Source organism: Giraffa tippelskirchi, chromosome 7 (assembly GCF_054371585.1).
Source record: "Giraffa tippelskirchi isolate mGirTip1 chromosome 7, T2T-mGirTip1v1.2.pri, whole genome shotgun sequence".
NCBI lineage: Eukaryota > Metazoa > Chordata > Mammalia > Artiodactyla > Giraffidae > Giraffa > Giraffa tippelskirchi.
The window spans coordinates 18940512-18968093 of record NC_137281.1 but is presented as its reverse complement, the minus strand read 5'-3'; the positions used below and the strand labels follow the sequence as shown (position 1 = coordinate 18968093).

The window sequence follows — 27582 nt, the reverse complement described above, 5'->3', positions numbered from 1 at the left end:
TTCACCCTCTTATCTGCTGGCACGAGACACGCCAGGAGGTATTTTTCTGCGTGAGGGGAACCAGAGCTAAGGTCAAGTCACACACTGCAGACTCTGGACACTCTGGGGTGGTGGTCCCCCTGTGGAGGGGGTTCGGCTCCAGCCCCACCCCCACCCAACCCCCCTGCAGCAGCCACAGAAGGTAGGAGAAAACAGCCTTAGATGTCCACAGAAGAGTCCACGGTGCATCACTTCACAGGATGGAATATTGTGCAACCATGAAAAAAAAATACTGACATGGAAAACTGCTCTTACATATCGCCTAGTGAAAAAAAGCACCCCACAGACAGTATGAGCCCCACAATATCATATCTTTTATATACATACACACTCAAGCATGCTGACATTTCAGTCGTGGATCAAAACAATCTTTAGATGACTGCAGGATGGCAAGAGTTTACAGATGTTTGTGTTTTCTACCTTGAATGTGCATGTTTAATTGACTGTGCACTTTAAAAGACAGAGAACTATATTCAATATCCTATGATAAATCATGATAGAAAAGAATATAGAATAAAAAATAAAGCTAGTAAAGTTATTTTTTTTTTAAATCAGGAAGATAAGAACCTCAATTCTGAGGTCTGTCTCATAGTTCAGATTCAGGTCTTCCCTGGATGGACCACCAGCCCAGGGCAGTGTCAGGCGTCCACACAGCCCGGACACATGCTCTTCCAGCCCGGGGACAGCACGTGAAGGTCCCGGGGCGGGGGGCCTGTGATACGACCCCTTCCACCACCCCACACCACCTCCCCCAGCAGCCACCCTCTGCTGGGGCACCCTCAACCCCATCCCTTTGCCCCGAGAGCACACAGGCCGGACCACGTACCACAGAGGGCAGCCACATGGAGTGGTGTGTGACCCCTGTCATCTCTGGAGAATGGAGTGACAACTGAGGGGTCATTCAGCCTCCTAAAAGGGAAAGAGGATACAGAGAAATAGACCCAAGGCATGGACATGCTGGGGTCCTGGGACAAGAAGACAGACCTCTGGTGTGATCCAAGCTGGGTCTCCTCTACAGCGTCCTGGAGAGCATCAACCACCGGGCCCCTCCTCACCCCAGCTCTCCAGGGTTTGACACCCAGCCAAAGAGCCCGATAAAGACAAGAGGAAATCGAAAAGGTTGTGGGGAGGAGCTGATAGTCTTCCATCCTAAAACCCACTTTCCGAGGTTGAGGCAGGCCCTCTTCCATCTCCCCAGGTTAAGCAGCCCAGCAGGGTGCTAAGTATTTTTATTCCATCTGATTCTCCAAAGAGGCGGAGGTTACTGTCTCCACTTTATAGCAGAGGAAGCAGTGTGCAGCAAGGATAAGTTCCTTATTCCAAACTGCACAGCAAACAAGGGGGAAAGTTGCACCCAGGCCCCAAGTCTCCCCCTTCCCAGGGCTGAGGGGCCTTCTTACCCAGAGACGAGTTTCTCACAGTCATCACAGAAACACAGAGGGTGACACATCTTTTGGACGGCATCTTTATCTTGGTCTTCCTGGCTCAGAAGTCTCTCTACTTCCTTCTGGTTACCTGATGCGATGTGCTAAAAAGGGACATCAAAAACACCGTTGATACCAAAGAACAATTCGTTGTCTAAGGTGTGAATTTTTGGAGCATCCTTGCAGAAACATATATCTATGTGTGTGTGCTTAGTAGCTCACTCGTGTCTGACTCTTTGCGACCCCAGGGACCGTAGCCCGCCAGGCTCCTCTGTCCATGTGGATTCTCCAGGCTAGAATACTAGAGTGGGTTGCCGTGCCCTCCTCCAGGGGATCTTCCCAACCCAGGGACTGAACCCAGATCTCCTACATTGCAGACAGATTCTTTACCATCTGAGCCACCAGGGAAGCCCATCTATGTGTGGATGGATGAAATGATTTGTTCTCTGGGACTTGTTTCAAAATAATTTGGGTGGATGGGGAAAGTGGGGCTGGGGGATAGAAATGAAACAAGATTAGGCAGATGGCCACATGGAGGTTTGTTCATCATACTACTCTTTTGTTTTTGTAAACGTTAGGATTTTTCCATAACTAAAATAACAACAGTCTGACAAAAGTTCTAGAGCAACAGGTATCGGGGGGGACAATCCACCCTGAATGTCGGCATAGATTCTGACCCTTCTTTTAGATTATGATTGTCTTATAATCTAATAGAGCCTTGGTTTGCAGAGCAGCTGCAATTAGCAGGAGACCCTTGCTAATTGCAGGGCTCACCCTTGTGACTCCCGGATATGTTTCCTATAGGGAGTGAGACTTCCTGGGGCACCGAGCTCACGGAATTCACTCCGGTCAGTGGCCTCCTGATGACTGCCTTCCAGGGCACCTTGCCAGCCTCCCCTCGGTAGATCAAATCCGAGGAAGGAGCCTCCTGCACCGCCTGGGGATCAAACCACCACCAGGTGCTGTGCTCCCAGCCCAGTGCGCTCACATGGGTGTCTGTAATGCGGGCTCCTAGAGCCGAGGAGAGGCACTGATTCTGGCAGAGCTGCCAGTGAGGTGCCACAGAGCAGACGGTGAAGAACAAGCCATATTTTGCTGAATGGAGAGAGGACAGCCGGGATGAAGGTTCCACTCACAGGGGCCCAGTCCAGCGGGGCTACATCACAGCTCACATCAGAGGAGACGAGCAGCAAGCTAATCCCATCAGACCCCAGCATCCCTACTGCTTCCTCAGCACAAAATGGACTTCCATCTTGAACTATGCAAACCACCTTGATGGATTCTATGGATGCTCAAGAGGCGAGGAAAGATGGAGAGCTCCTGGGACTTCCCTGGTGGTCCTGTGGCTAAGACTCCCAATGCAGGGGGCCCGGGTCTGATCCCTGGTTGGGGAACTAGATCCCACATGCTGAAACTAAGACCCAGCAGCAGCCAAATAAACAAAAATAAATATATGTTAAAAAATAAAAGACGGAGCACTCCTCACACATCTGCACCCCCAGGACCTCCTGCATCTTACCTGAAACAGGCAGTCGATGGGCGTTGAGGTCAGCTGAGACAGTAAGCTCATTCTCTGCTTAAGGAACAGTCTGTCACCAAATCCCTCCGACTCCTGCAGGGAAAGCCGATAAAGCCATGTTATCACACGTCATGAGCTGCAGCGCAGGTCCTTGAAAACAGAGGACCTGAGACGATCAGTGCCATCTCCCACAGAACAGGCCCGGCAATGCCTCTCCCCACCCCCACTGAGCTGCACAGCAGACCCTCACCAGGCTGGGAGAGGGGCTCCTCATCTGCTTCTCCAGGAAGCGGGGCTCTGACAACAAATTCCCAGCAGGAATGTGGGAGGTGGGCAGTGTTCTGGCTGTGTGTGAATGAGCGTGTGTGTGTTTGTGTGTGTAGAATGTAGCACCTCTAAGTGTGGAATGTGGCATGCACACAGCACTATCATCCCCAAGGCAACCTAGGTTGTCCTGGCCTCCCCCGCCTCTCACAATATCTGTCCTAATGCCCGCAGAGCTCTGTCCCCTGCGTTTTATCTGGGCCCACAGACAGGAGACCTGGAGGATGAAATGGCAACCCACTCTAGTATTCTTGCCTGGAGAATCCCATGGACAGAGGAATCTGGCAGGTTAGGCAGGTTACAGTCCATGAGGTCGCAAAAAATCAGACACAACCGAGTGACTGAGTACACACAGAGAGGAGAACCATTTGACAGGCTGGTCTACGCTTCCTAGCAACAGAGAGAAGGGGTGTGCTTCTTGAACATACATATTAAAATATCAGACAACACGGCCACTTGGCCCAAAGTCCAATAAACTACTGGGTCCACCACAATGATTAAACTTCATTGTGAACATTATTTTTACCTCAATATAAAAATCCAAATAAGTATTCTTACTTTATGAAATCATTTCTAGGGAGACACTCAATGTTCACTTAAGCACCCGTGACTACATTTTCTGATGACAAATTAACTTCCTTGGAAAGAATGCTGGCGGAAGGTGGACAGAGTTGTTCCCAGCCAGCTGCTGCCAGAAGAACTCACCAAACCCTGACAAAATGAAGGGATCAGCTCTCTGTGGCCCCCTAAGTTCTGACATAGGCAGTCCAGTTAAAAATAAAGCTGCCAACACTTCTGGGGTCCACCGCCAATCAGGGCCCCTCACACCAGCTGCCCTCCCAGGGTTATGTTGGCAAACAACAACCCCTCAGTATTACAACCACCTTTGCTCCTGTTGGTATCTGCTGCATAAAGCTCTATCGACTGTTTTATTCAGTGATTTACAGCTGAGCAGCTTAGGGTCAGAAAAACATCAAAGATCTTATTGTTCGGGTAAATCTGGGGCTCTTTCCTCCACTTGGGGTGACTATTTACAGGGCAGTGATGAAAACAGACAGATCTTCTAAGACTGAATCTTCAGGGAAGAATGACCAGAAGAGATAGCATATCAGCTAAGACCAATATGGGAAAAGGGTAAACCCTATTTATTGGAAGCCCAGTAAAGCAGGAGTGAGCCGAAGCCTGCAAAGCTGGAGCAGAGAAGGGTGGAGATACTATTCAGGTTCTGCCCCATTTTTTTCTGTCCACAAAGGTAAAAGTCATCCCAGTAATGGTTATTTTCCAAAAGTTCAAGCCTTTGCTAATGAACATACTTAAAGAATGTTTATAGTCTTCTCAACTAGGATTATGTCTTGGGGAGAAAATTTCCGTGAAACTACATTAATGTATATAGTCAATAGGAAAGCATTATTCAATTTAGAAACACTTAACGCTTTTCAGAAACCTCACCTGCTGTTTAGAGATACACTTGGGCTCTTTCCCCAGGAAATACCAGCACCAAGCAGCCGTGGCCCGCATACTTCTAGATGGAACTGCACTGAGGCAGAGGCAATGCCGCAGATGAAATCCCAATGCTGACATCACACACGACAAGGAAGCTGCGACACCTGCTTTGTCCATATAGGTAAAGGCAGGCAGCTCTCAGGTCTGACCCCCTCAAGACCCAAGGGTCGGGCTCCATGGCTGGCCATGAGGATCATGCAACCTTGTCCCAAGTCTGGGGGATTGACCAGCCTTCACCCAGGAAGGCAGGACCAGCTGGTCTGACAGCCCAGACAAGAGGGGCACACTGGGCTGTGTGACCACCTTGCCCACCAAAGTTAACAGCCAGTCTTGGGGTGATCCACACAGAATACACCAGAGAATCAGGAAACGGGGACATCTAGATGAGGAGTGTTGCAAGAGCAAGGAAGTCCATCAATTATCACTTCACACGTTGAAAAGGCACTTTCAAACATCCCGTTTAAGGACCTCCCTGCTGGTCCAGAGGCTAAGACTCAGAGCAATGAAGACTGACGATGTGGCGTGCCACAACTAAGATCCAGCCCAACCAAACTAAATAAACAAATATTAAAAAAAAAAATCTCATTTGATCCTCACAACCACTCTGCAGGGGAGAAATATACAACATGCTCCCCAGCGTAGGCAGGAGAATGGACAGAGGCTCAGAGAGACAGACTTGCCCAAGGGCTAGACTCCAATATACACCAGCACGAGAGGTCCCCCCTCGCATACTCCCCTGATCCCACTTGGAACATTTTCTGAAGGCAAAGCAGGTGTGAGAAGCTGAGTGATGGTGCCTGGTCAACCACCTCTTTATTTTCTGGCCAAAGGCCTTCCAGGGCTGGCCATCCTGCCTACACTCCGTGGAAAGCAAGAAAGCAGGATGGCTGTGGGACAGGAGAGGGGCAGCAAGGGGACAGGAGCACCTTCAAGAGGTGGGTGCCCCCCTCCAGGTGACAAGGCCCCATCAAGGAGCACGAGGCGAGGTCTCTGCAGGGCAGTGGGTCCAGGAGAGCAGAGCAATCAGCCCTGACCAGAAGAGCAGGGCTGTGATGGAAAACCTCCCCAGGCAGGCACCATGGGAACAACATGCGTTCCTGGAACCTCACAGAATTCAACCTAAGACATCTTACTGCCCAGCTCTAGAAGTGAGTGGCATTTCTGACTCTGCAGACACATGTGTGTGCAGAGGAGCCCAAGTACACCACATGTGCATTCTGAATGTTAATGGTTTCCCCCGAATTAGAAGCAATTTTTCTTGAGAGTCGCACAAGACACATCTGAAATGAGATGCATGCACGCTAAGTCGCTTCAGTTATGTCCAACTCTTGAAAAGCCTCTAATTTTACCTGCGTGTGTGGCTTATACTCATGCATGCATGCTCAATCGTGTCCAACTCTTTGAGACCCTGTGAACTGGAGCCCACCAGACTCCTCTGTCCATGGGATTTCCCAGGCAAGAATACTGGAGTGGGTTATCATTTTCTCCTCCAGGGGATATTCCTGCCTAGGAATCGAACCTGTGTCTCCTACAATAGCAGGAGGATTCTTTACCACTGAGCCACCTGGAAAGCTCCTGTGTATGTGTATGGGTGATCAAATCAAACCCAGACAAGAGCAGAACTTAATTCTTTAGCACCAGGATTCTGTCGGGCTCTGTGCCAACAAGTGCAGCAGAAACTCAAATTTTGGTTAAAAATATAATTGTGTAAGCACAGAAAAAGACATCTACCAAAATGTTAATAAAAGTCATTTGCAGCTAGTGTGCTTATGGGAGGCTTTTGCTGTCTTCACTGCAACTTTTTATGTATCAAATATTATTTATTAACAAATATTAGTCTTCTAATCAGAAAAAGAAGAAAACTATCCTTTCTGGAGAAAAAAACAGTATGCAATGTTATCTACAATATCATTTCAATTACGTAAGATATACATGGCAAGGAAAAAGACTGGAAAATACATAAACATGTTAACAATGAATGAATTCAGGGAACTGCTTGTACCCGAGTGTCCCCATCTGGACAGCCCTATGTTCTTTTTCAGATGTTTCAACTTGTCATTACTTTGGGGAGCTTCCAACATTGGGAAAAATTAAGATAGGGTGTGAATGTTCAATCCTTGGGGCTCTGGGTTTTTAATACAGAAATCTCTTCATCCGATTGATTTCAACTCTGCAATTTCTGTGAGTACAGTCAGTTTTGGTGGTTGGTATATAGTGAAATAAATCAGCCGTGCAATCTTGGTTTAAACCTCTCACAGTTCTCATGGGAATATAATCGCCTCTGCCACTCTAAGTTCACCAACCAACCAAGGAAATTACAATAGGGCCGCTGAGTCCTTAAAACTGCAGACGTTACTAATCTCATTTCTTGCCCAGCATGACCAGGGTACCCCAATTCACCACTTCTGGTGTCCCCTACTGCCTGCGTGCATTCGAGGATGACCAGGATTAATGAGGCAGGAGATCAATGAAGTGAGAGCCAAGGATAACCTGCCAACTTTCACAACCTACTGGCTGCTTTGTGTTCAGTCTGCCAGGCAGTTTTTAAATGGCTGAGGCCCCATTCTCTTGGGAGAGCAACTCTGATCCTCCTCCTCCACACCACCCTGAGAACCCCACCACACACACCGTGGCACCCACAGAGAAAGGGCAGGACAGGAGGGAGCTCTTACTGGCTTAACAGAGAGGCTTCCCTGCCGAATATATTCGATTGCAGCCTCGATTGAGGTCAGGCAGTATCCCAGTTCATCTTTGGCTGAGCTGCTAAATCTGAAGTTTTTGATGTAACTCAAGTTTGCCATCCTAATAAAAGGAAGAAAACAGTTTAATTGCTATATACCCCCATTAACACTTCGGTAGAAATGATGCTATTGGCTTGGTCACGAAGTCGGTCAGCTCTGGGGAGCTAAGGCCACTTCCCCTGGGATCTTTATTTAGTTGGAGTGCAATCAGGGAAAAAATTGGGATGTCCCTGGCGGTCCAGTGACTAAGACCCTTCGCTCCCAATGCAGGTAGCCAGGGTTCCATCGCTGGTCAGGGAACTAACCTAGATCCCACACGCCACAACTAAGACCTAGTACAGCCAAATAAATAAATATTAAAAAAAAAAAAAGGGGCAAAAGAAGTAAAGCCACTTGTTACTTTCCTGCAATGAGCTAATTTTTAGGAAGCTGATTTTTTCTATGGTGAACTTGGGTTTCTGTGAGAAAAGGACGGGCTTTGGAGCCAGACAGAACTGGAGCTCACTAGGCCACATGTTCCAGAGAGAAACATAAGATCTCTGGGCCTCAGTTTCCCCACCTGCAGGTGGAATGACAGACACCCCTTGCAGGGCAGGTACCTGGCTCATACAGGGCACTCAGCTTCGTGGAGAGACACTAAAACCACCCCAGTGCAGTGCTGCCATTTTGAAAAGAGTTATTTTAACAACAACAAAAAAATATTACCAATTAGGGATCTCTGTTTTCACAAGCAAATACAACAGGACTGACAGCAGATCATCAGCACACATGGTCTCCAAGTTAACTGCAAGCGGGAAACACACATTCAGGGCCATCCTGGGACACAAATGGACTGACAGGCGTTATCAACTCCCCACCACCATCCACCACCCACAAAACCACAATCCAGGAAGATGACACATCGGGGAGAAATTCAATCGCACCATTTCCTTTCTAGTGTCCTGAATAGATGTCAGACTCCAGGAGGAAATGAATGCCTTGCATCCTGAGAATGTGTGCAGAACACAGCAAGCTCCAAGCAGACCACCCCTTGCTACCCATCCCCCCCAATCCCAGGACAGGGAAAGAGCCCAGGGAAGTCGGTGATGGTGGATATGACTTGAAGGTGTGCCAGGATCACTACCAGAAGCCTCTTTCCTCCTGAGATCATTTCCATTTTATACACTGCAGAGTCCAGGGCTGATGGGCAATTTCTCATTGAAATTTTGTTTAAGTAATCCAGTCACACATTTAAAATTCCAAACAGTGCAAAAGAGCAGACCACGCATGGCTCTCTCATCCATGCCACCCAGACTTCTTCCCCAGAAGCCATTTCTGTTGCTTCCCACGTATCGTTCCAAGAAAGGCTATGATCTCCCCACTGTATATAAGGGTATAGAGCCACCCCCTCTGTGCAGCGCTCCTGGAAGTACACTGTACACATTCCGGTTCATTTTAGTTAATACACTTTGAAGAGCATCCCCTAATGGCCCACACAGATCTGGCTTCTTGTTACTTTTTCCTTAGCTTACTTTGTTTTTACTTTTAATAATGGAAAGTTTTAAACATATACAAAATTAGAACAACCTAACAGTTGAACTCCCCTGTACTCATCACCAGCGTGGCTTGTTTTTGAGGCCACTGTTTCTCCATCAGCATTTCTTACCCAAAGATGCCTAACCTACCCCCCTACCCCCTACCCCCATTACTAGGCACCCACTCTGCAGAACAGGCTCCGGGGTGCTCACACAGGAATACTCTACTACACATCAGCCTATCTCTATGGCCCTTTAAGATGGCACTGCTCCTCAACAGATATTTGCATCTGGACTTTTGCAGCCACCACCCTGCCAGCACCTTCCCTGAGCACACACCTCTCTGGCTGGGAGACTGGGTGATCAGCTGGACCACCTTCCGCAAACAAGCCAGCTTCTGCTGTGGGGATGTGCACCTGTTCAGCTGAGCCAGCTCCCTCTTCGCTCGAGGTATGTTGAAGCTGCAAAGTGATTTGGGAAGTGACTATGTAAGACCACGGTGTGAGGGCCCTCCTTCTTGGTAATCACAAACCTCAGATTTACATTTCTCACGGCAAACCATAAGTAATGGCAAACAGAAATAGACACTCAGAAGTAATCTGAGTCAGCGGCAAAACCCAGTAGCTTTCAAGGTCTTGAGCAGGCTGCCAGGTGATGTAGCTGCACCAAAAAATTAGGGGAAAAAAAAATCAACAATCCTTAGCTCCAGAGTGAAATAGGCCAATGGGGGAAAAAAATTTAGACAAAGAGGTTAGACATTTTTGTATCCTGATGAAACAACTCAAAAGGAGGTGCTCCAGAGAATTTTCTGGCAGTCCAGGGCATGGGACTCCATGCTTCCACTGCAGGGTGAGGTGAGGGTACGATCCCTGATCGGGGAACTGGGATTCTCCAAGCCTCAAGCTGTAGGCAAAAAACCAAAAGGAGGTGCCCCTAAGGCAGGGGGCCCTCAGACTAGCAGGTGACGAGAGAGGTCAGTGTGCAAGGCCCACTTGGGTGAGCTGCATGCCCACCCCGAGACCAGCTGTGCACGACCCCACCTCCTCTGGCTCCCACCCACCAACACGCTGGCAGTTGGGTACAGGAATGTGCCAGCTCTGAAACACTCATCTGCCAACTTTACGCCTTTATCTTTGGTCACAAATAACTGCCCTGCTCCACAGTCTGAACCACGTCAACTAGAGATGACACTGCTACTGAGGGTCCCGCTTCCAGGGGACACAGTAGCCCAGCCCCCGAGAACGCCGACACTGCAGTATAAACCCTCACCTGAACTCAGGTTTCACACCGATATCCTTCTGCTGAAGATCTTGAAGGCTCCTCGTGATTTTGTTAAAGGCAGCATCCTAACGAGAGATTTTAATGAAGCTTCAAACGTCTGAAAAGGCTTGGAACAGGGCTTCCATCCTGCATGGTGATGATGGAGAACCTACCTCTGCTGCCTCCATGGTCCCCACATACTTGAAGATCAGGTCGTAAATATCATGCTGGACATACATCTGTGAAGTCAACAGGTTCAAGATGTGTGTGTGGGAAAGGAGGCAGCAAAGGAGGCCCCACCACTGGACCGCCTCTCCCTTCACTTCCCGGGCCCCTTACCTCTACCGCCTGCTTCATCAGGTTCATCTGGGCCTCCTGCTTGGCGAGCACTTTCTGGAGGACAAGGAGAGGACAGTTACAGAGCGTGGACTGGCCTGGGCCAAGCCACAAGTCTCTGTTTTGTTTTTGGTTTTGTTTTTTTAATTGAAGTATAGTTGATTTACAGGATTGTGTTAATTTCTGCTGGACAGTAAAGTGAATCAGTTATACATATACATACATACATATATACATATACACATTCTTTTTCCTATTTTCTTTTCCATTATGAAAAGATTTTCTTTTTCTATATTCTTTTTCTTTTCTATATTCTTTTCCACTATATACCCATTCTTTTCCAAGGTATTTTTTTTTCATTGTGGTTCATCAAAGGATTCTTTTAAAAATACGTATTTATTTATTTGGCTGTACAGGGTCTTAGTTGAGGCACACGGGATCTTTAACTGTGGCACGCAAACTCTTAGTTGCAGCATTGGGATCTAGTTCCCTGATCAGGGATCAAACCCAGGCCCCCTACATTGGGAGCACAGAGTCTTAGCCACTGGACCACCAGGGAAATCCCTGTCATAGGATATGGAATGTAGTTCTTTGTGCTATACTGTAGGACTTTGTTGTTTATCCTTTCTATATGTAGTAGCTTACAACTGCTAACCCCAACCTCTCCCTCCATCCCTCTCCCAACCTCCCCCTCCATCCCTCCCCAAACCTCCCCCTCCATCTCCTCCCCAAGCTCCCCCTCCATCCCTCTCCCAACCTCCCCCTCCATCCCTCCCCAAACCTCCCCCTCCATCTCCTCCCCAATCTCCCCCTCCATCCCTCTCCCAACCTCCCCCTCCATCTCATCTCCTCCCTAACCTCCTCCATCTCCTCCCCAAATCTCCCCCTCCATCTCCTCCCCAACCTCCCCCTCCATCCCCTCCCAACCTCCCCCCATCTCCTCCCCAACCTCCCCCTCCATCCCTCCCCAAACCTCCCCCTCCATCTCCTCCCCAATCTCCCCCTCCATCCCTCTCCCAACCTCCCCCTCCATCTCATCTTCTCCCCAACCTCCCCCTCCATCTCCTCCCCAAGCTCCCCCTCCATCTCCTCTCCAACCTCCCCCTCCATGTCATCTCCTCCCTAACCTCCTCCATCTCCTCCCCAAATCTCCCCCTCCATCTCCTCCCCAACCTCCCCCTCCATCCCCTCCCAACCTCCCCCCATCTCCTCCCCAACCTCCCCCTCCATCCCCTTCCCAACCTCCCCCTCCATCCCCTCCCCAACCTCCCCCTCCATCTCATCTCCCCCCCCACCCCTCCCCCAACCCTCTCCTCCCTGGCAACCACAAGTCTGTTCTCTGTGTCTGTGAGTCTGTTTCTGTTTCATAGATAAGTTCATTCGTATCATATTTCAGATTCCATGTATAAGTGACATCCTATGGTATTTGTCAAGTCTCTCTTTCGAAGGCCACACTGCTTACCAGGTGGGAGTCCCTCAGCAGCTGCTGGAGGCATTTGGTGTAGAGAGCATTCACGGAGTCCTGCGGAACACAGAGCAGAGAGAGGCCACCCTTGGAATCTGAGGCCATGACACCAAACCCAGGATGGAGCCAAGAGAATATCTCACCAAATGGATTTCCTGGGTGAAAAGCTCTAAGTCCTAATGCAAGCTTATCAAATTAAGTATCTGATTTTTTTTTTCAAATTAAGTATGTGATTTTTTTTTTCCAACTTTTTTTGGGTGTCTATGCATTAAGAGTAGGAAAAAAAATTCCCCTTAGGGTTAACACACATGATAACAATATTCATCGTTATACTTCTCTGTGATTTTTTAGGTTTTCTACAGTGCTTATTACTTTTTTAGATAACAAGAAACATTTAAACAGAATCCAACATTTTGTTGGACATTTAAATGTTCGCTTCCGATATGTAAACATTGCCAACAGAGGTGGCAGCAAAGTGGCAGAGAGATCCTGGTGCTCTGCGCCAGGACACGCCTAGCAAAGCAGGACTCAGCTACTGACTATGTGATGACGGAGGCTCTTTCTTTCACACTCTCTGAACGTTCGCTGGAAAGAGGCGATGTTCCTGTCAAATCTCTCCGCGTGTCTTCCCAAAAACTCTCTCACATCTTCGATGGTTTTCAGGGAAAAAGAATCTGAAGATGTCGAAGGCTCTTCTGAATAAAAAGAGACAAGAGGGTCAGCCTGGCTGAAGCCATTGCTGTTTCCTGAAGAAAAGAAGTCCCACAATCCTTTGCCCTGCTCCACCAGGATCTGGGCCACCATCTCCCACAGGAGGAGAGGGATAAGCTTATTTCAAGATATCACCCAACAGTGGCCCAGGTGGGGGTCCAGGGAGCCTGATCCTCTTGAAGCCCTTTCCTGGGACAAAACCTGAACTCTCCGGGATCACAGGCATGGCCTGGGAGGCTCTGGTGACAAAGCCCTGATTCCTGACAATACGACCTGGACAGCATTTGGTACATCATTATCTCAATTTTCCTGGAGCACTGAAGAATTATTATCTGTTGAAAACAATGAGATCTCAGAGAAGCATCGCAATGGGGGTCCGTGACTAATTATGCCATAAAAGACAGTCCCAAAGCTAAGGCCCAGAGACAAAGCCAGGGCTGCCGTTTTGCACAGCTCCAGGGGGTGACATTCCCACTGAGGTCACGTGTAGCCGCACGTGATGTGGCCTCACCCACGTCACACTGGCTCAAGATGACTTTCCGATTTATGCTCCAGGGGGAATTACTGTAAGCAGTTATGCAGGTTTCTAGTCGGCTCCTGAATGTTTTATGAGATGTTCGTAACCGCTGTGTCAGGAGGAAGTTCAACAAGCAGGTTTCTCCCAGTCAGGAGAAAGGGGTGTTCTCCCAGAATACCTGAACTCTCTCTCTTTTCCAAAGGATGGGCTATGCACAGTATGCTGAAACTTTCTTCTTTCTCATTGTAGAAAGTTTCTTCAAAAAGAATGGGCACTGAGAGAAGACAGGCGAAACCAGCTCCTAGTTTAATCCTGTTTCCTTGGATAAAGACATCCTAGAACAAGAGACAGGTCACTGCACCAGCAGCCGCTGTGACCACCGACCCCTCTCAGCCTGGCCACCATCAGGCGCTTCACCCCACCCGCCCACCTGCCTCTTCCCCAGTGTGGTTTTCAGGAGGGCACCAACACTTTGATCTTGCTTTTTGGTACTAAAATGTTTTCTTTCCTCCTTGTTCACCCTGTTACGGTGGCTACATGATACCCTGACCAATTTCATATGTCACAACAGAAAAGCATTAAGCTGTTCCTTAGAGAAGAAGAAAACCTGTACTCTCTGGAAAAGGAAAAAGAAGGTTCTCCTCTCTGACTAAGAGATCAGAATGACCCCGATGCTGTAACCCAGAGGGGTCAGAAGATGCTTGCTGCACCCCTCCACGGCTCATCACTCTGGCCGTGCCTGGGGTGCCCGGGGAAGACCAGCTGCAATGAGCCTGGTGTCTCTGTTCTCCTGGTAGATTTGGGTACTGGGAAGTGAATAAGTAAACTGATGCTCAGCTGTGGTGAGCAGAACCTTGCAGGAAAACAGCAGCCTGTTCAGGGGCCACAGGACTGCAGACGCCCCTCTCCCAGGCTGGCCCACTGTACCCACCTCCCGTCCCACCCCACCTCAAGCACCCACAAGCTCTGGCTAAACCAGTGAGGGCCCCCACTGCTGACTGTGGGTAGGCCGGGGACCACAGCCATTCCTGACCAAGGACGGAACTCACCCCTCTCAGAAACTATCTGCTTCCACTTATAAAAGAAAAAACAAGAAAATGCCTACCCCAAAGTTAACATCAACCACGAGACAGACAGATGTCACATGCCTCCTGACACAAAGTACTGAGATAAAACACCCTTCAGTAGGCATTCCGACTGAAAACGCTTAACTGTGACCAAACCAAGGCAAACATCAAAGAAACCCACACTGAGGGAGAATTTACAAAGGAAGACAAAAATGTCAATGTCATTAAAGACACAGACCGAGAACTGTTCCAAAAGAAAGAAACTAAAAAGACAAAAACTGAATATGTTGCATGATCCCAGACACGATCCTGGATCTTAAAAAAAGAGATCTTTTTTCTCTAAAAGGGTATTACAATTAGCACAGTTTATTTAAGGACAGTATGTTGGAGAAGAATATTCTGCCAACGTGAAATTTTTTGACTATGATCACTGTGCTGTATTACATAAGAGATACACATTGTTTTGAAGCCAAAGGACATGGTGTCTGCAACTTACTCTCACTCTTTCTGAAAAAGGTTCAGAAAAAAGTAACATTATGTGTGTGTGTTAACAGATAGAAAGATAGATAGATGGAGGCGGGGAGATGAAACAGATGTGGCCAAAATGCAAACAGCTGACCAGTCTGGAGAGAAAGCTATGTGAATGTTCTCTGTACATTACTGGAACTTTCTATAGGTTAAAACTTCCTATGTTGTTGTTGTTCAGTCACTAAGTAGTGTCCGACTCTGCAACCCCATCAACTGCAGCACGCCAGGCTTCCCGGTCCTTCACTATCTCCTGGAGTTTGCTCAAACTCATGTCCATTGAGTTGGTGATGCCATCTGACCATCTCATCCTACAGGTTTCTTAAAAAATTAGAAACTCATCTCTGATCCCAAGAGCACAGGGATAAACAGCTTGCTCTGACAGGGCCTCTCTGAGGAGGTGTCCCAGCAACTCCCCGATTCCCTGGGCTAAGGGAGATGTGACCAGCTCCACCCTCAACTCCAGGGCACAGCCAGGACCCTGCTCTCCACAGCCAGCTCCTCTTCGCTCAAAGGCAGCAGGGCTATTGTGGTGTCAAAGCCATCAGGTAACACAGACAAGAAAGGGTGAGCAGGATTCCCTCCCCTCCCCAACTCACAGACACTGAGTGAGTGGTCCTGGGTGACCCATAGGAAATGAAAGAATACCTTTCCATCTAAGGTCTGAAAGTGTTCTTCCACTGGAATCAAAATATAGGACTCAAACTGACAAGTAGACTGAATTCTGGTTGACAGGCTTCCTTTGCAGGGTACTAACACCTGGAAAAAAAAATTAAGGTGAATACTAAACAGATGTGTTGTTTACAACTTCAGCGGAACAGGATGTATCCAAAGATGCTCCAGCTGGAATTGCAGTGGGGACCTGCAGGCAGACAACTCCTGGGGTTACCAGTCAAAGCAGCAGCAGCTAATCTCTTGTTGCTGTGATGGAAGCCAAGGCCCCCACCCTGGCGAGGGAGTGGGACACGTCTCATCCATCCAGGATCTCGGGGGTGGGTGGGCCTCAGTCCCACCCCGCTGGCCCCCTCCGCACAGCTAGCCCAGGTGCCCGCTTTGTCCTCAGCAGGTTCAGACATGATTCCAGGTGAAGAAAGGTTTGAAGGGTTCAGAAAAGTGAAACTAAAAGATGACACGTAATCCCACCACCTGCATGATAAACATGGCACATTGAAGACAGTTTCCTTCCCATCTTTTTTCTATGCTTTTTTAAGCCCAATTGTGATCACAGTTGGTTGTACCAGCCACAGAAATAGTTTCCTAGCTCAGGCTACCACCTCCACCAGGGATATTTTGGGTGCTAGACTCTATCTTTGGAGCAGGTTCAACCTGCAATGTGAATTTTGGTCCCACCATGGCCACCATATCGACCTGACACCAGCCTCTCTGCTTAGCACAGCAAAGGAAGGTGCCCTGGCATCCACATGGATCTGTGCTTGGCCCGGGGACTCACATTTAAGAGGAGGCTCTCAAGTGCACCTGGAAGAAGACAGCCAAGGTGGTCGACCACATGGGCCCCTGACCAGGGCCCCAGCTCCTGAAGCAGCTGGAACAAGGCAAGGGGCTTCTGCACTGTCCCCATTGTACAGACAAGGAAACTAAGGCTCAAGGGAGTTCAACAACTTGTCCGGGGGTACACAGAGAGTGGCAGAGTCATGCCTTAAACTCCTACCACCCACACCCATCACTGCCCTGTCCTGAAGCCTCCTGGAGGCTCTGCTGGAGTTCCCTCTGCAAAGACACCATGGAACTCTGGGGCCTTTGAGAGCAGCTGTCATCAGGAGCTTCCCTAGGTAGGTCAGAAAGAGCAGCACGGCCTCTCTCCTCACGAGGGACAGGGACACACCAAGTCCTCATAGCAGGAAAGGGAGGCCCTCATTGATGAAAGATAACCACTGTGTATGAAGTGGCCTTGCCCCTCTGCAAAAAATCAAGACTGAATCAGACCCAGAGCTAGACTTAGCTACCAAGTTCAGGAAACACAGAGACCAGAGGACTTTGGTGAACACCAACACAGGACTGCAACTGGCAAAAAAGCCAGAAGGTAGGAAAGGCTACAGGATAAATGACCTGGATACATGAATTTCAAGGAAAGAAGGAAAATGAGAAAAGAAGGGGATATAGCTAAAAAGAAACTTAAGGGACTTCTCTGGTAGTCTAATGGTTAAGAATCTCACTTACCTATGCAGGAGACGTGGGTTCAATCCCTGGCCAGGGAACTCAGATCCCACGTGCCATGGGGCAACTAAGCCCTCGTGCCACAACTAATGAGCCTGCATGCTCTAGAGCCCCTGCCCCGCCCGTGAACTGCACCTAGGGAAAGCGTATTACTGCAACAAAAACCCGGTGCAGCTGAAAAAGTAATGATAATTATGCACTGAATCGTTTAAAATTAAAAACACAATAATAAGACACTTAAGACTGCGGTGATGGCTTCACAAGCCTATAGATGTGTCAATATGGATCAATTTTACAGACTAAGTAGGTACCGTTTAACTGCTCTAAAAGTTTACCTCAACAACATTAGGAGAAAAAAGAATGACTTAAAAGGCATACCCAGCAACAAAGATTTACTATACAGCCCAAGGAACTATCTTCAATACCTTGTAATAACCTGTAATGAGAAAGAATTTGAAAAAGAACTGAATCACTGCATCACTGCTGTACACCCGAAACTAACACAATATTGTAAATCAATTATAACGAAGAGCTGACTCATTTGAAAAGACCCTGATGCTTGGAAAGATTGAGGGCAGGAGGAGAAGGGGACGACAGAGGATGAGACGGTTGGATGGCATCACCAACTCGATGGACATGGGTTTGGGTAAACTCTGGGAGGTGGTGATGGACAGGGAGGCCTGGCGTACTGCGGTTCATGGGGTCGCAAAGAGTCAGACACGACTGAGCGACTGAACTGAACTGAACTATAACTTCAACTGAAAAAAACAAAGGCCTATCAAATCCAGAATAATGTGTAGATCTCCTCTGGATTCTGATTTAAACAAACCAACTAGAAAACAAACAAAAAAATATGAGATAATGTGGGAGATTTGCACAGTGAACGACAACACTCAAGAGTCACTGAGGAATTTCTGAGCTATGATAAGGGCGTGAGGTTGTGGCTTTTTTCAAAGTCCTTATCATTGAAAACTACATTCCTAAAGATTTACAGATGAAATCATATGACTACCTTATATAATTTTCTGGATTTTGTTTCCAAATGATCCCCTGGCCGATGGGAGAGGGCAGTGAGGGTCGAAGTGATAAGTGCTGGCATCTGAGCCGGGCACTGTGGAAGCTGAGTGATGGGGGCAGGGACACAGGGTACGATTCTTTTCACTTGTTCGTGTTTGATATTGAACGCAAATTTTTTTTTTAAATTTTCAGGTAGCCAACTTTATTCAAGTAAGTATTAAAATTTGAGTTTGGTTTTCCTGTTTTTTTCTCCATTCAATATTCATGATACTGGGCGCTGTTGGAGATATGGTGAATTGTCCTCATGGACATTACATTCTAAGTGGGGGATACAGATTTTTTTAACAATATAACAGATTCCATATATCAGGAAGTTTTATGCAGATAATAAAGCAGGGCATCAAGCCAGAGAATGCCTGGAGTGGGGCAAAGGTTAGCTAACTCAGGTCAAGTTCTTAAGGTGGGGGGGCTCTCTGAGAAAGCATCATTTGAGCAAGGAATGGATGGAGAGAATGACCTACCAAGTAAAGATCTAAGGGAAAAACTTCTTTGGGGGGCCCCACTACACAGCATACAGGATCCTAGTTCCCAGACCAGGGATCAAACCCATGCCCCCTGCAGTGGAAGCTCAGAGTCTTCACCACTCCACCACCAGGAAGTCCAGGGAAGAACGCTTTTGTCAGAAGAAAGCACGTGCAGAGGTCCTGAGATGGGCTTGGTGGTACCAGATGAGGGGCGAGAAAAAGGGGAGAAAATCATAATAGTTTTAAAATGTTAATAGAAGTGTGGTTTAAAAAAACGAGAGGCCCTCAGGTATGAGCCAGAATCAAGAAACAGCCTCAAGGCTCCTAGATGGCCTCACTGCAACCTGGAACACAAAAAGAAGATCTTAGAGATGAGAGGGTTGGCCCCAGGCAAGAGGACAGCATGACCCAGGCCTCAGGGACTTAAGTGGCCAAAAGCAGGCCAAGGGATCGCCCCACTCCAGCTCAGTGGGTGCAGGGGTCGCACAGTCCCATACAAGTTGGGGCCTCCGAGGGGCCAGGAACTTCTGAGGTGCTTCAGAGATACACACCGCTCACCCCATCATCACTGTGACTGCATCCTGTGAGCATCCTCATTGTGTACACACACCTTCTCCGCCTCCTTAACGTAAATAAGGGGGACCAGCTCCCAAGGCACTGAACCCCCATTACCAAGCCCACGGCTCACCATACAGTAGGTAGCAATCAGTGCTTGCCGAGTGAACAGAGAAGCCTCCAATTTCAAGGACCCTCCCAAAGTTTGCAGGCAGGCAAGGCTGCCTGGTGCATTTCAATGCAAGCAGAAGCCAGTGGCTGGCTCTCTGTGGCTCCATCCATCCACCAGGTTCCTGCTGAGACAGGGGTGAGGAGGATCAGCGGCGGGTGGCTACGAACCTGCCCACGGGAGGCAGGCTCAGGTGCCAAGTGCCCTCACAGGAGGGAGGTTCAGACTATTTCTGGAACAGAGGCTGTGGAGGTGTAGCAGCCGGTGTGGAAGACACGAAGTTCAGAGTTGCTGAGAAGATCATGAGTTAGGAACTCAGTTCAGAGTTTAATGATAAAACTTTTTATTATAGCCCCTTTATAGAGAATTTTTTTTAAAATAATAGCCATTAAAGAAAAGAAAGCATAAAAACAAGAATTAGCATTAGTCATACCTACTCCAGGGTACCCTCCTGACTTTCCCCTGCCTGGGTCGGCTACTCCACAGGAGCACATGACGACTTCTGTCCTAATACTCAACCCTCTGGGCTACAAATGACCTGTTTGTGGAAGTCCCTGAAGGCATGTTGTGTCCCCCATTCCTCCATGTAACCCTGCAAACCCAGCGTGGTTGGTGCCTGGAGTATAGGAGATACTCGGTGTTTGTCAGATGAAGCTCTACTAAGCAAATCCCGAGAACTGGAATATGAACCTCGGTGCCCTTAGCTGGGCTGTATAAGCATGTTCTTGAAAGTCAGTTCCCTGGAACTTAGAAGTCACGATGCTAGGTTCCCAGGTGCACCCTCAGAAGACTGCATACCCCATAATTAGACCCATAATTACAGGGCCATGATAAAAGGACCAAACGTCATCTCCTTTTGCCATTGTTGTTTTTCCTACAGGCAAATGGACCCACCCCCCCCACCCCACCCCATCCCCGTCCACCAGGGAAATCTTTTGCCCAAAGCCCCATGAACAAGAGCCCCAGGGTGCAGGAGGCCTACGCAGCTGCTCTAAAGAAAACTCATTGCATAATAACCGGATGTTCACGAGAACAAGGTGACTGTGAGAGACAGTGTGTGGGCGTCACAGGTCTCTGGAATCAGAATTAGAAGGAACTTTAGGAGATGGGGTTCCACCGTCCAGTCAAAGAGCAAATGGTGGCAGGGGGTGCCTTCCTGGAAATGGGGCAGCCCCATCAAAGGAAGGTTCGGGAAGGAAGTCAAACTCAAGGAGGGGCTGGGACAGGTGAGGGGAACAGCCAGCCTGCACCCTCAGCTATCGTGTGAGGGGGCCTGCCGGCTCCATTTGCAGAGGGAGAGGTGAAGGGCATCTAACCCTGGGGAGACACATGTTCAAAAGTGGTGACTTCAAGACTTCCCTGATGGTCCAGTGGTTAAGAGTCCACCTTGCAATGTAGGGGACATGGGTTCGATCCCTGGTCAGGGAACTAAGACCTCATATGCTGTGGAGAAGACCCAATACAGCCAAATAAAAAAGTAAATAAAAAGTGGTGACTTCACATTTTTAGAGCCTAGTAAAGGACCCTAATCCCCAGGGCAGATTCAGGGGCCACCAAACTCAGTCCAGGCTTCCTAGGTGGGGTGCTAGTGGTAAAGAACTCACCTGCCAATGCAGGCAACTTCAGGGATGTGGGTTCGATTCCTGGGTCAGGAAGATGCCCTGGAGGAGGGCATAGCAACCCTCTCCAGTGTTCTTGCCTGGAGAATCCCATGGACAGAGGAGCCTGGCGGGCTACAGCCCACAGGGCGGCAAAGAGTTGGACATAACTAAAGTAACTTAGCACAAACTCAGACCAATGGCTAAGGCCCATGGAAGGAAATATAGCATTCACCTGCTGAGGCCAGGTGGGTCCCTCAGAGATGGCAGAAAGGATGCGCACTCTTCTAGAGGTCATTGGGATATTCTACGTGTTACACTCAACCAACAGACCCAGAGAGAGCAATAGGACAGGTTCGATGAGCCGGGGCTCCATCACATGGCCAACAGGTGGCAGGAGCTGTTATCAACACCTGGTCTGGCTGAACAGGACAGTGACAGCCGGCTCCTTCCCACAGCTGCCCTTTCCTGAGGAGTTGGCCTCACTGATTCTCGAGTCTACTGAATGTGGGCCCCACGCAGCCCCTTGTGGATCGCAGGGCAACCCGGAGTAAGACGCCTAGGGCACCCTTGGGATCTCGGGATGGCAAGTTAAGAAGTATCTCCCGGGACTTTCCTGGTGGGCCAGTGGTTGAGACTCCACGTTCCCAGTGCAGGGGACACGAATTTGATCCCTGGCCAGGGAACTAAGATCTCACATGCACACCTCGCAGGCTAAAAAATAAAATTAAAAAGAAAAAAACAAAAGAAGCAGCATGTCCTGTTCCTCGATGTACCGGAGAGGAAGGTGACTGAGATGCTAAAGTTCTTATTCCAAATTCCCCTTTTGCTAAAGTGAGCTTGAGTGGGATTTTGAGCTGGCAGCTGCAAAAGCACCTCCTGGGTGACAGGGAGCGTGCCAAGTGCCGGCAACACAGTGACGAGCAAGACACACAGGTCTCCCAGGGCTTCCTGAGAGGTTAACAGCGGTCCGCAGCACGGCGCTCTTAAAAAGAGAAAGTTACCTGTGATAACACACTCTTATCTAGACAGTATTTCTTTTTAAAATACCATAGAACAAAGATGGGAAGGAAATATTTCCCCAGGTGGGTCAGGCCCTCTCAGTTAACATGATGTCTGGGCCTAGTCTCTGTGACACTTAACCATAATTAGTTAAGTATTAACCCAGAGTGCAACCATCTCGTCCACTAGAATTCTGGGTAGAGAGATCCATGAGGGTAAAGATCACGATGCCTACTCATATTTTTGGCTGTATCTTCCACATCAAACCTAGTGCCTTACACAGAGTAGCATTTAAGAGCTGCTGTGAAATGAACGGATGACAGCGAACACCTGTGGTGAGCTCTATGAGATTTTTATTTTCTTCTTTGGAAACAATTGTATTCGCTTATTTTTTTTTTTTTTAACAATGAAGTTTATGACTTCTAAAATACAAAGTAGAAAAAAATCTGGGAAAGAGATTAATCAATCACACAACCAATCATAAGAAGTGCAAGGGACTTGGAAAAAAAAACAAAACAAAACACAGGCTTCTGATAGCAGAGGGGTGGGCTAGGCATGGGAAAGTCAGTTCTAAGGTTGCAGAGAAACCTGAGCTAACTCATTTCTCCTTTGGTTCAAATCCTCGGCCACCTGACTCACCTAAGATCCCATCACTGGATAAGAGAAGCAGGAACAAAAGTATGAGAAGAAAAGAGGACAGTGCAGGAAGGGAATAGGCCCATGCACAGCAACTACTGAAGCCCGCATGCCCTAGAGCCCGTGCTGGGCAACAGGAGAGGCCACCGTAATGAGAGGCCCGAGCACCGCAACTATAGAGTAGCACCCGCTCGCCTCAACTAGAGAAAAGCCCTCGCAGCAACAAAGACCCAGCACAGCCAAAAATAAATAAATAAATAAAAATTATTTTTTAAAAAAAGAAGAGGCCCCGCCCTAGGCAAGCAGCACAGAGGCACCCAGCTCTCTGAATCCCATGGTGTGTAGATAAGATGTCCACCAAGTTCACCAGCCTCAGAAAGAAGAAAGGCCTTCAGTGTGCACCCTTCCTCCCTCCGGGCAGCAGACACCCCGCCAACAGACCACAGTTTCTCTCTTCTCTGGCTCCTGTTATCTGGCTGCCCCTGTAGGCTTCTGAGGTTGTGGTCTCTACTGCGAAAGTTCTCTCGGCTCCTCCTCTTTAGGAAATGCCTTTGAAGGTGACATACCCGTACATTCGCACGTTCCCCTATGCTGTGGGAGTGAGCACCCGTCTCACAGACGAGGAAGGATATGATTTCTGCCCTGGAGAAGCCCTCCTGGTCAACATGGTAACAGGAGAAACAGAGGTGACTACCATGAGACCGGTGATAATGGGGGCTGAGAGTTCAGAGAAACGATTATACCCGGGCTGGAGCAGTCTCGGGAGGCTGTCTGGAGGAAGCTGCTCAGGGCGGTTCCTCTCTGCTCGTCCACATGCCGAGCATGGTCTGGGGCTTGCTGCACTAAGCAGTTCTATACCTGACTCCTGCTTAATTTAACTGAAGTCTACCATATTTGTAGGTAGGCCTCCCATGCCCAGCACAGAAGGACCACCCTCGGGATCAACGTACTTACAATGCCATGGGCTTGGGCCACCTTGTTGCACAAGTCAGGACGCCACTTCTGAAGAGCCAGGTAGAAGGGATTTTTCAGGAGGTCCTCATCATACAGAGCCATATGGACTTCAGGTGGGGCAGAGCGAGTCTCCTGGGTCGAGAGAGGAAACAGCAGTAAACGACCACCTTCAGACTGGTGTGTCACATAACAGTTCTGATCTGGCAATGTCCAAAAAGCATCCCTGACAGGCATTACTCTACAGACCAAACACACTGTCAGGAAAGATCAAAGAAAACCCACAAGTTCCAAGATTACTTTTTTAACTGGTTAAACATATAAATCATGTTCAGAAAATCTTGTTACACTCCAAGTCACTGCAAAAGTAGCAACAGCTATTTTTAGAACATCCTACATGGTCTTTTCATTGGAAAAGACCCTAGTGCTGGGAAGGATTGGGGGCAGGAGGAGAAGGGGACGACAGAGGATGAGATGGTTGGATGGCATCATTGACTTGATGGACATGGGTTTGGGTAAACTCCGGGAGTTGGTGATGGACAGGGAGGCCTGGCGTGCTGCGATTCATGGGGTCGCAAAGAGTCAGACACGACTGAGTGACTGAACTGAACTGACATGACCCAAATTATGGTATTTTAAAGATACACCTGTTTTTAATGAAATATTTTAAGCATAACAGAAAAGTACAGTAATAATGCTAACCTACCACCCAAGATAGCTCAGTCAGTAAAGAATCTGCCTGCAGTGCAGGAGACCGGGGTCTGATTCCTGGGTTGGGAAGATCCCCTGGAGGAGGAAATGGCAACCCACTCCAGTATTCTTGCCTGGAGAATCCCGTGGACAGAGGAGCCTGGTGGGCTATAGCCCATGGGGTCACAAGAGTCAGAACCAACTTAGCGACTAAACCACTACCACCACCACCCAGGATTACCAAATCTTACCATGTTGCCATATTTGCCTCAGATATCCTTTTCAGAAATAAAGTGTGTCCCAGTAGACTGGATCTTCTATCTGCCCCCTCCCTCCCATCTTCTCTCTGTTCAGAGACAACCACTATCTTAAAGCTGTTTCTATATCCCTCTTTCTGACATTTCTACTCCTTTAAAACTCATGTATTCATAAATAATGCAAAATCTTGTTTCATGGGTTTCAAAATCTACATAAATGGTATCACACTGTAAGCAGTCTGGAACGTATACTTTTCCATCTTTTCCATCAACATTATGTTTTCAAGTTCTATCAGTGCTGATCCATACAGCTCCTATCAATTTACTAATTTCTGCTGTACTCTATGAAGTGAACATGACACCATTTATCTAATATCCCATACTTAAGTTGGTTCCACATTTTCAGTATTACAAATAATGCTGACACAAACACCCTTATGCCCTTATGTGTTCCTGGAGCACGTACCTAGGAGTGTCACTAGGAGAGGCACTGCAGCATATACCTGCCCCTTCACCAGATGCTGACAACACTGGACCGCTTACGACCTCCCTGCAAAGTCCATGAGCACTCCCCTTCCTCCTATCACATCCTAGCCAGTGCTTCTTAGAGTTGTCAGACCAGCTCATTTATGCCAGTCTGGGGATAAAATAGCTATTTTGCTGTTTCTAATTTTCATTTCTTTAACGAAGTTGAACATCACTTCTTTACATGCTATAAATTATCATGTTTTTTTGGCCACTTTTCTAATGGGTTGTTGGCCATTTTCTTTACAATTTGGTAGCTCTCTCGACATCTGGACACTAAAAGATGTTGCAAATATCTTCTCCTGATCTGTGACTTGTCTCTTTATTTTTCCAAATGAGCGTTTTCAGAAAGGAAAGTGTTTGATTTTAATGTCGTTGAACTTGTCCATCTTTGCCTTACTGGTCAGTGGTCTTGGGAGCTAAGGAAATCTTATCATCTTGGCATGCCCCCTTGTAAACTAACTTCACCATTCCCCCTATGAGGAGGTGGAGTCTATTTCCCCATCTCTCAAATTTCAGCCACCCCTGTGGTTTGCTTTAACCAACCACACAGACAGAATTGACACTCTGTGATTCTGAGTGTCAGCCTCAAGAGACCTTGCAGATTTCACTCTCATTCATTCGGCACCATGTGATCACCATGCAATAGAGAAGCCCATGGGATGAAAGCCCATGGAGGGAGAGAGAGGTGGTCCAGTGAGCATAGCCAGCCCACTGGCTGAATGCAACCACACAAGTGAGCACAGGTGATATTAGCGGAAGACCCACCTTGCCAGCCCACAGAATTGTAAGGAATAATAAACTGTAGCAGTTGTAAGTCATGCATCTGGAGGATGGCTGGTTATGCAGCAAAGGCTACCTAAAACCACATCCTTTCCAACTCCAAGGCCACAAAAATAGTCCCTGTAATTTCCAAGACTCTGAAAATTTTTCATTTTTTGGAATTCAATTCATCTTTATTTTTATATATGCTATAAATTGGGCATCTAATTTTTTTCTGAAGGTAATCTTAGTTTGGTCAGGGTCTTATAACAAAATACAATAGACTGAGGGGGCTTAAACAACAAACATTTATTCCTCACAGTTCTGGAGGCTGGGGGTCAAAAATCAAGGTGCTCATATGGTAGATCTGGTTCTTGGTGAGGGTCCACGTCTTGGACTGTATGGGTTGGTCACCTTTTCACTGTATCCTCACATGGTAGAGAAAGAGTTCTCCTTTTATAAGGCCACTAATCCCATCATGAGGGCCCCACCTTCACGGCCTAACCTAATCCCAATTAGATCTCAAAGCCCCATCTCCAAATACCATCACATTTAGGATTAGGGATTCAACATATGAATTTGGGCTGGCTGGGGTGGCGGGAGGAACCGGGGGGGGGGAGACAAACATTCAGTCCACAGCATAAGCCAACTGCTCCATCATCATCTTTTATATATTTTATCCCTTTCACACCAGCTGATAATGCGACCTTTGTCAAACTCCAACTTCCCACGCATGTTTGGCCTGTTTCTGGGCTCTACTCTATTTCAATGGTCTTGACCCGTGCCACCCAACAGATTTATGTGAGAAATGTAACTGCATATACATTATGCATAATTACATATGTTATTTAAAATTTTCTAGTAGTCATATCTTTAAAAGTTAAATTAATTGTAATTATATATTTTATTTAATATAGGCACAATATATTTCCAACATGTGAACAATGCTTTAAAATTATTGACATATTTTACATTCTTTTTACTTCTACCGAGTCTTCAAAATCTGATGTGTATTCTGCTCAGGTCATACTAGCCTCATTTCAAATACTTAATATCCACATGTAGCTAGTGGTGATTACTTTAGGAAAGGATCAGACCACATTAATTTACATAACTGTGGCTTCATCATAAGCCTTGACATCTCATAGAGGAAGACTTCTGCCCCTGTTCTCCAAAGTTGTTTGGTTACACCTAATTCTTTACAATATCACATGAACTAGAGTCAGTCTATCAATTCCATGAGATTTCTGTCGGGATTTTCATTGTAACCACTAAATTTATAGACTAGAGAGTCAACATCTTTATAATAATGAATCATTCTCCATGAGCATGGTATGTCTTTCTACCTTCATCCTCTTTAATGTCTGCCAATTAAATTTTCTCCATTTGATCATAGATCATAGACTTCCCTGGTGGTCCACTGATTAGGAATCCACCTGAAGAGGATGTGGATTTGATATCTGGTCCAGGAGGATTCCACACGCCACAGGGTAACGAAGCCCGAGGGCCACAACTACTGAGCCGTGCTCTAGAGCCCACAAGCAGCAACTACCGAGCCTGTGTGCCACAAATACCGAAGCCTGCACTCTCTAGGGCCTGTGCTCTGCAACAGGAGAAGCCACTGCAGTGAGAAGCCCACGCGCCACAACGCAAGAGTAGCCCCCACTCACCGCAACTAGAGAAAGCCTGTGCACAGCAATGAAGACACAGAGCAGCCAAAATTTAATTTTTTTAAAAGATCATAGATCATATATCACTTTTATTAGACATTATTTA

At 47.6% G+C, this 27582-nt stretch overlaps 1 protein-coding gene across 9 annotated transcripts in view; it reads right to left on the bottom strand.

The window, feature by feature from the left end:
- ANKRD27 (ankyrin repeat domain 27) overlaps window positions 1-27582 on the bottom strand; it is an 85524-nt gene that overhangs the window by 23124 nt on the left and 34818 nt on the right. For all 9 annotated transcript variants that reach the window (XM_081510446.1, XM_081510448.1, XM_081510447.1 and 6 more), the window contains 14 exons: window positions 23576-23707; window positions 15594-15704; window positions 13532-13688; window positions 12666-12820; window positions 12123-12182; window positions 10664-10717; window positions 10498-10563; window positions 10334-10410; window positions 9404-9525; window positions 8256-8334; window positions 7482-7611; window positions 2983-3075; window positions 1440-1567; window positions 866-948 (listed from right to left, as the gene is read on the bottom strand). In XM_081510446.1, coding sequence (XP_081366572.1) covers window positions 866-948; window positions 1440-1567; window positions 2983-3075; window positions 7482-7611; window positions 8256-8334; window positions 9404-9525; window positions 10334-10410; window positions 10498-10563; window positions 10664-10717; window positions 12123-12182; window positions 12666-12820; window positions 13532-13688; window positions 15594-15704; window positions 23576-23707 — 1447 coding nt within the window. The remainder of the gene's footprint in view (window positions 1-865; window positions 949-1439; window positions 1568-2982; window positions 3076-7481; window positions 7612-8255; window positions 8335-9403; window positions 9526-10333; window positions 10411-10497; window positions 10564-10663; window positions 10718-12122; window positions 12183-12665; window positions 12821-13531; window positions 13689-15593; window positions 15705-23575; window positions 23708-27582) is intronic.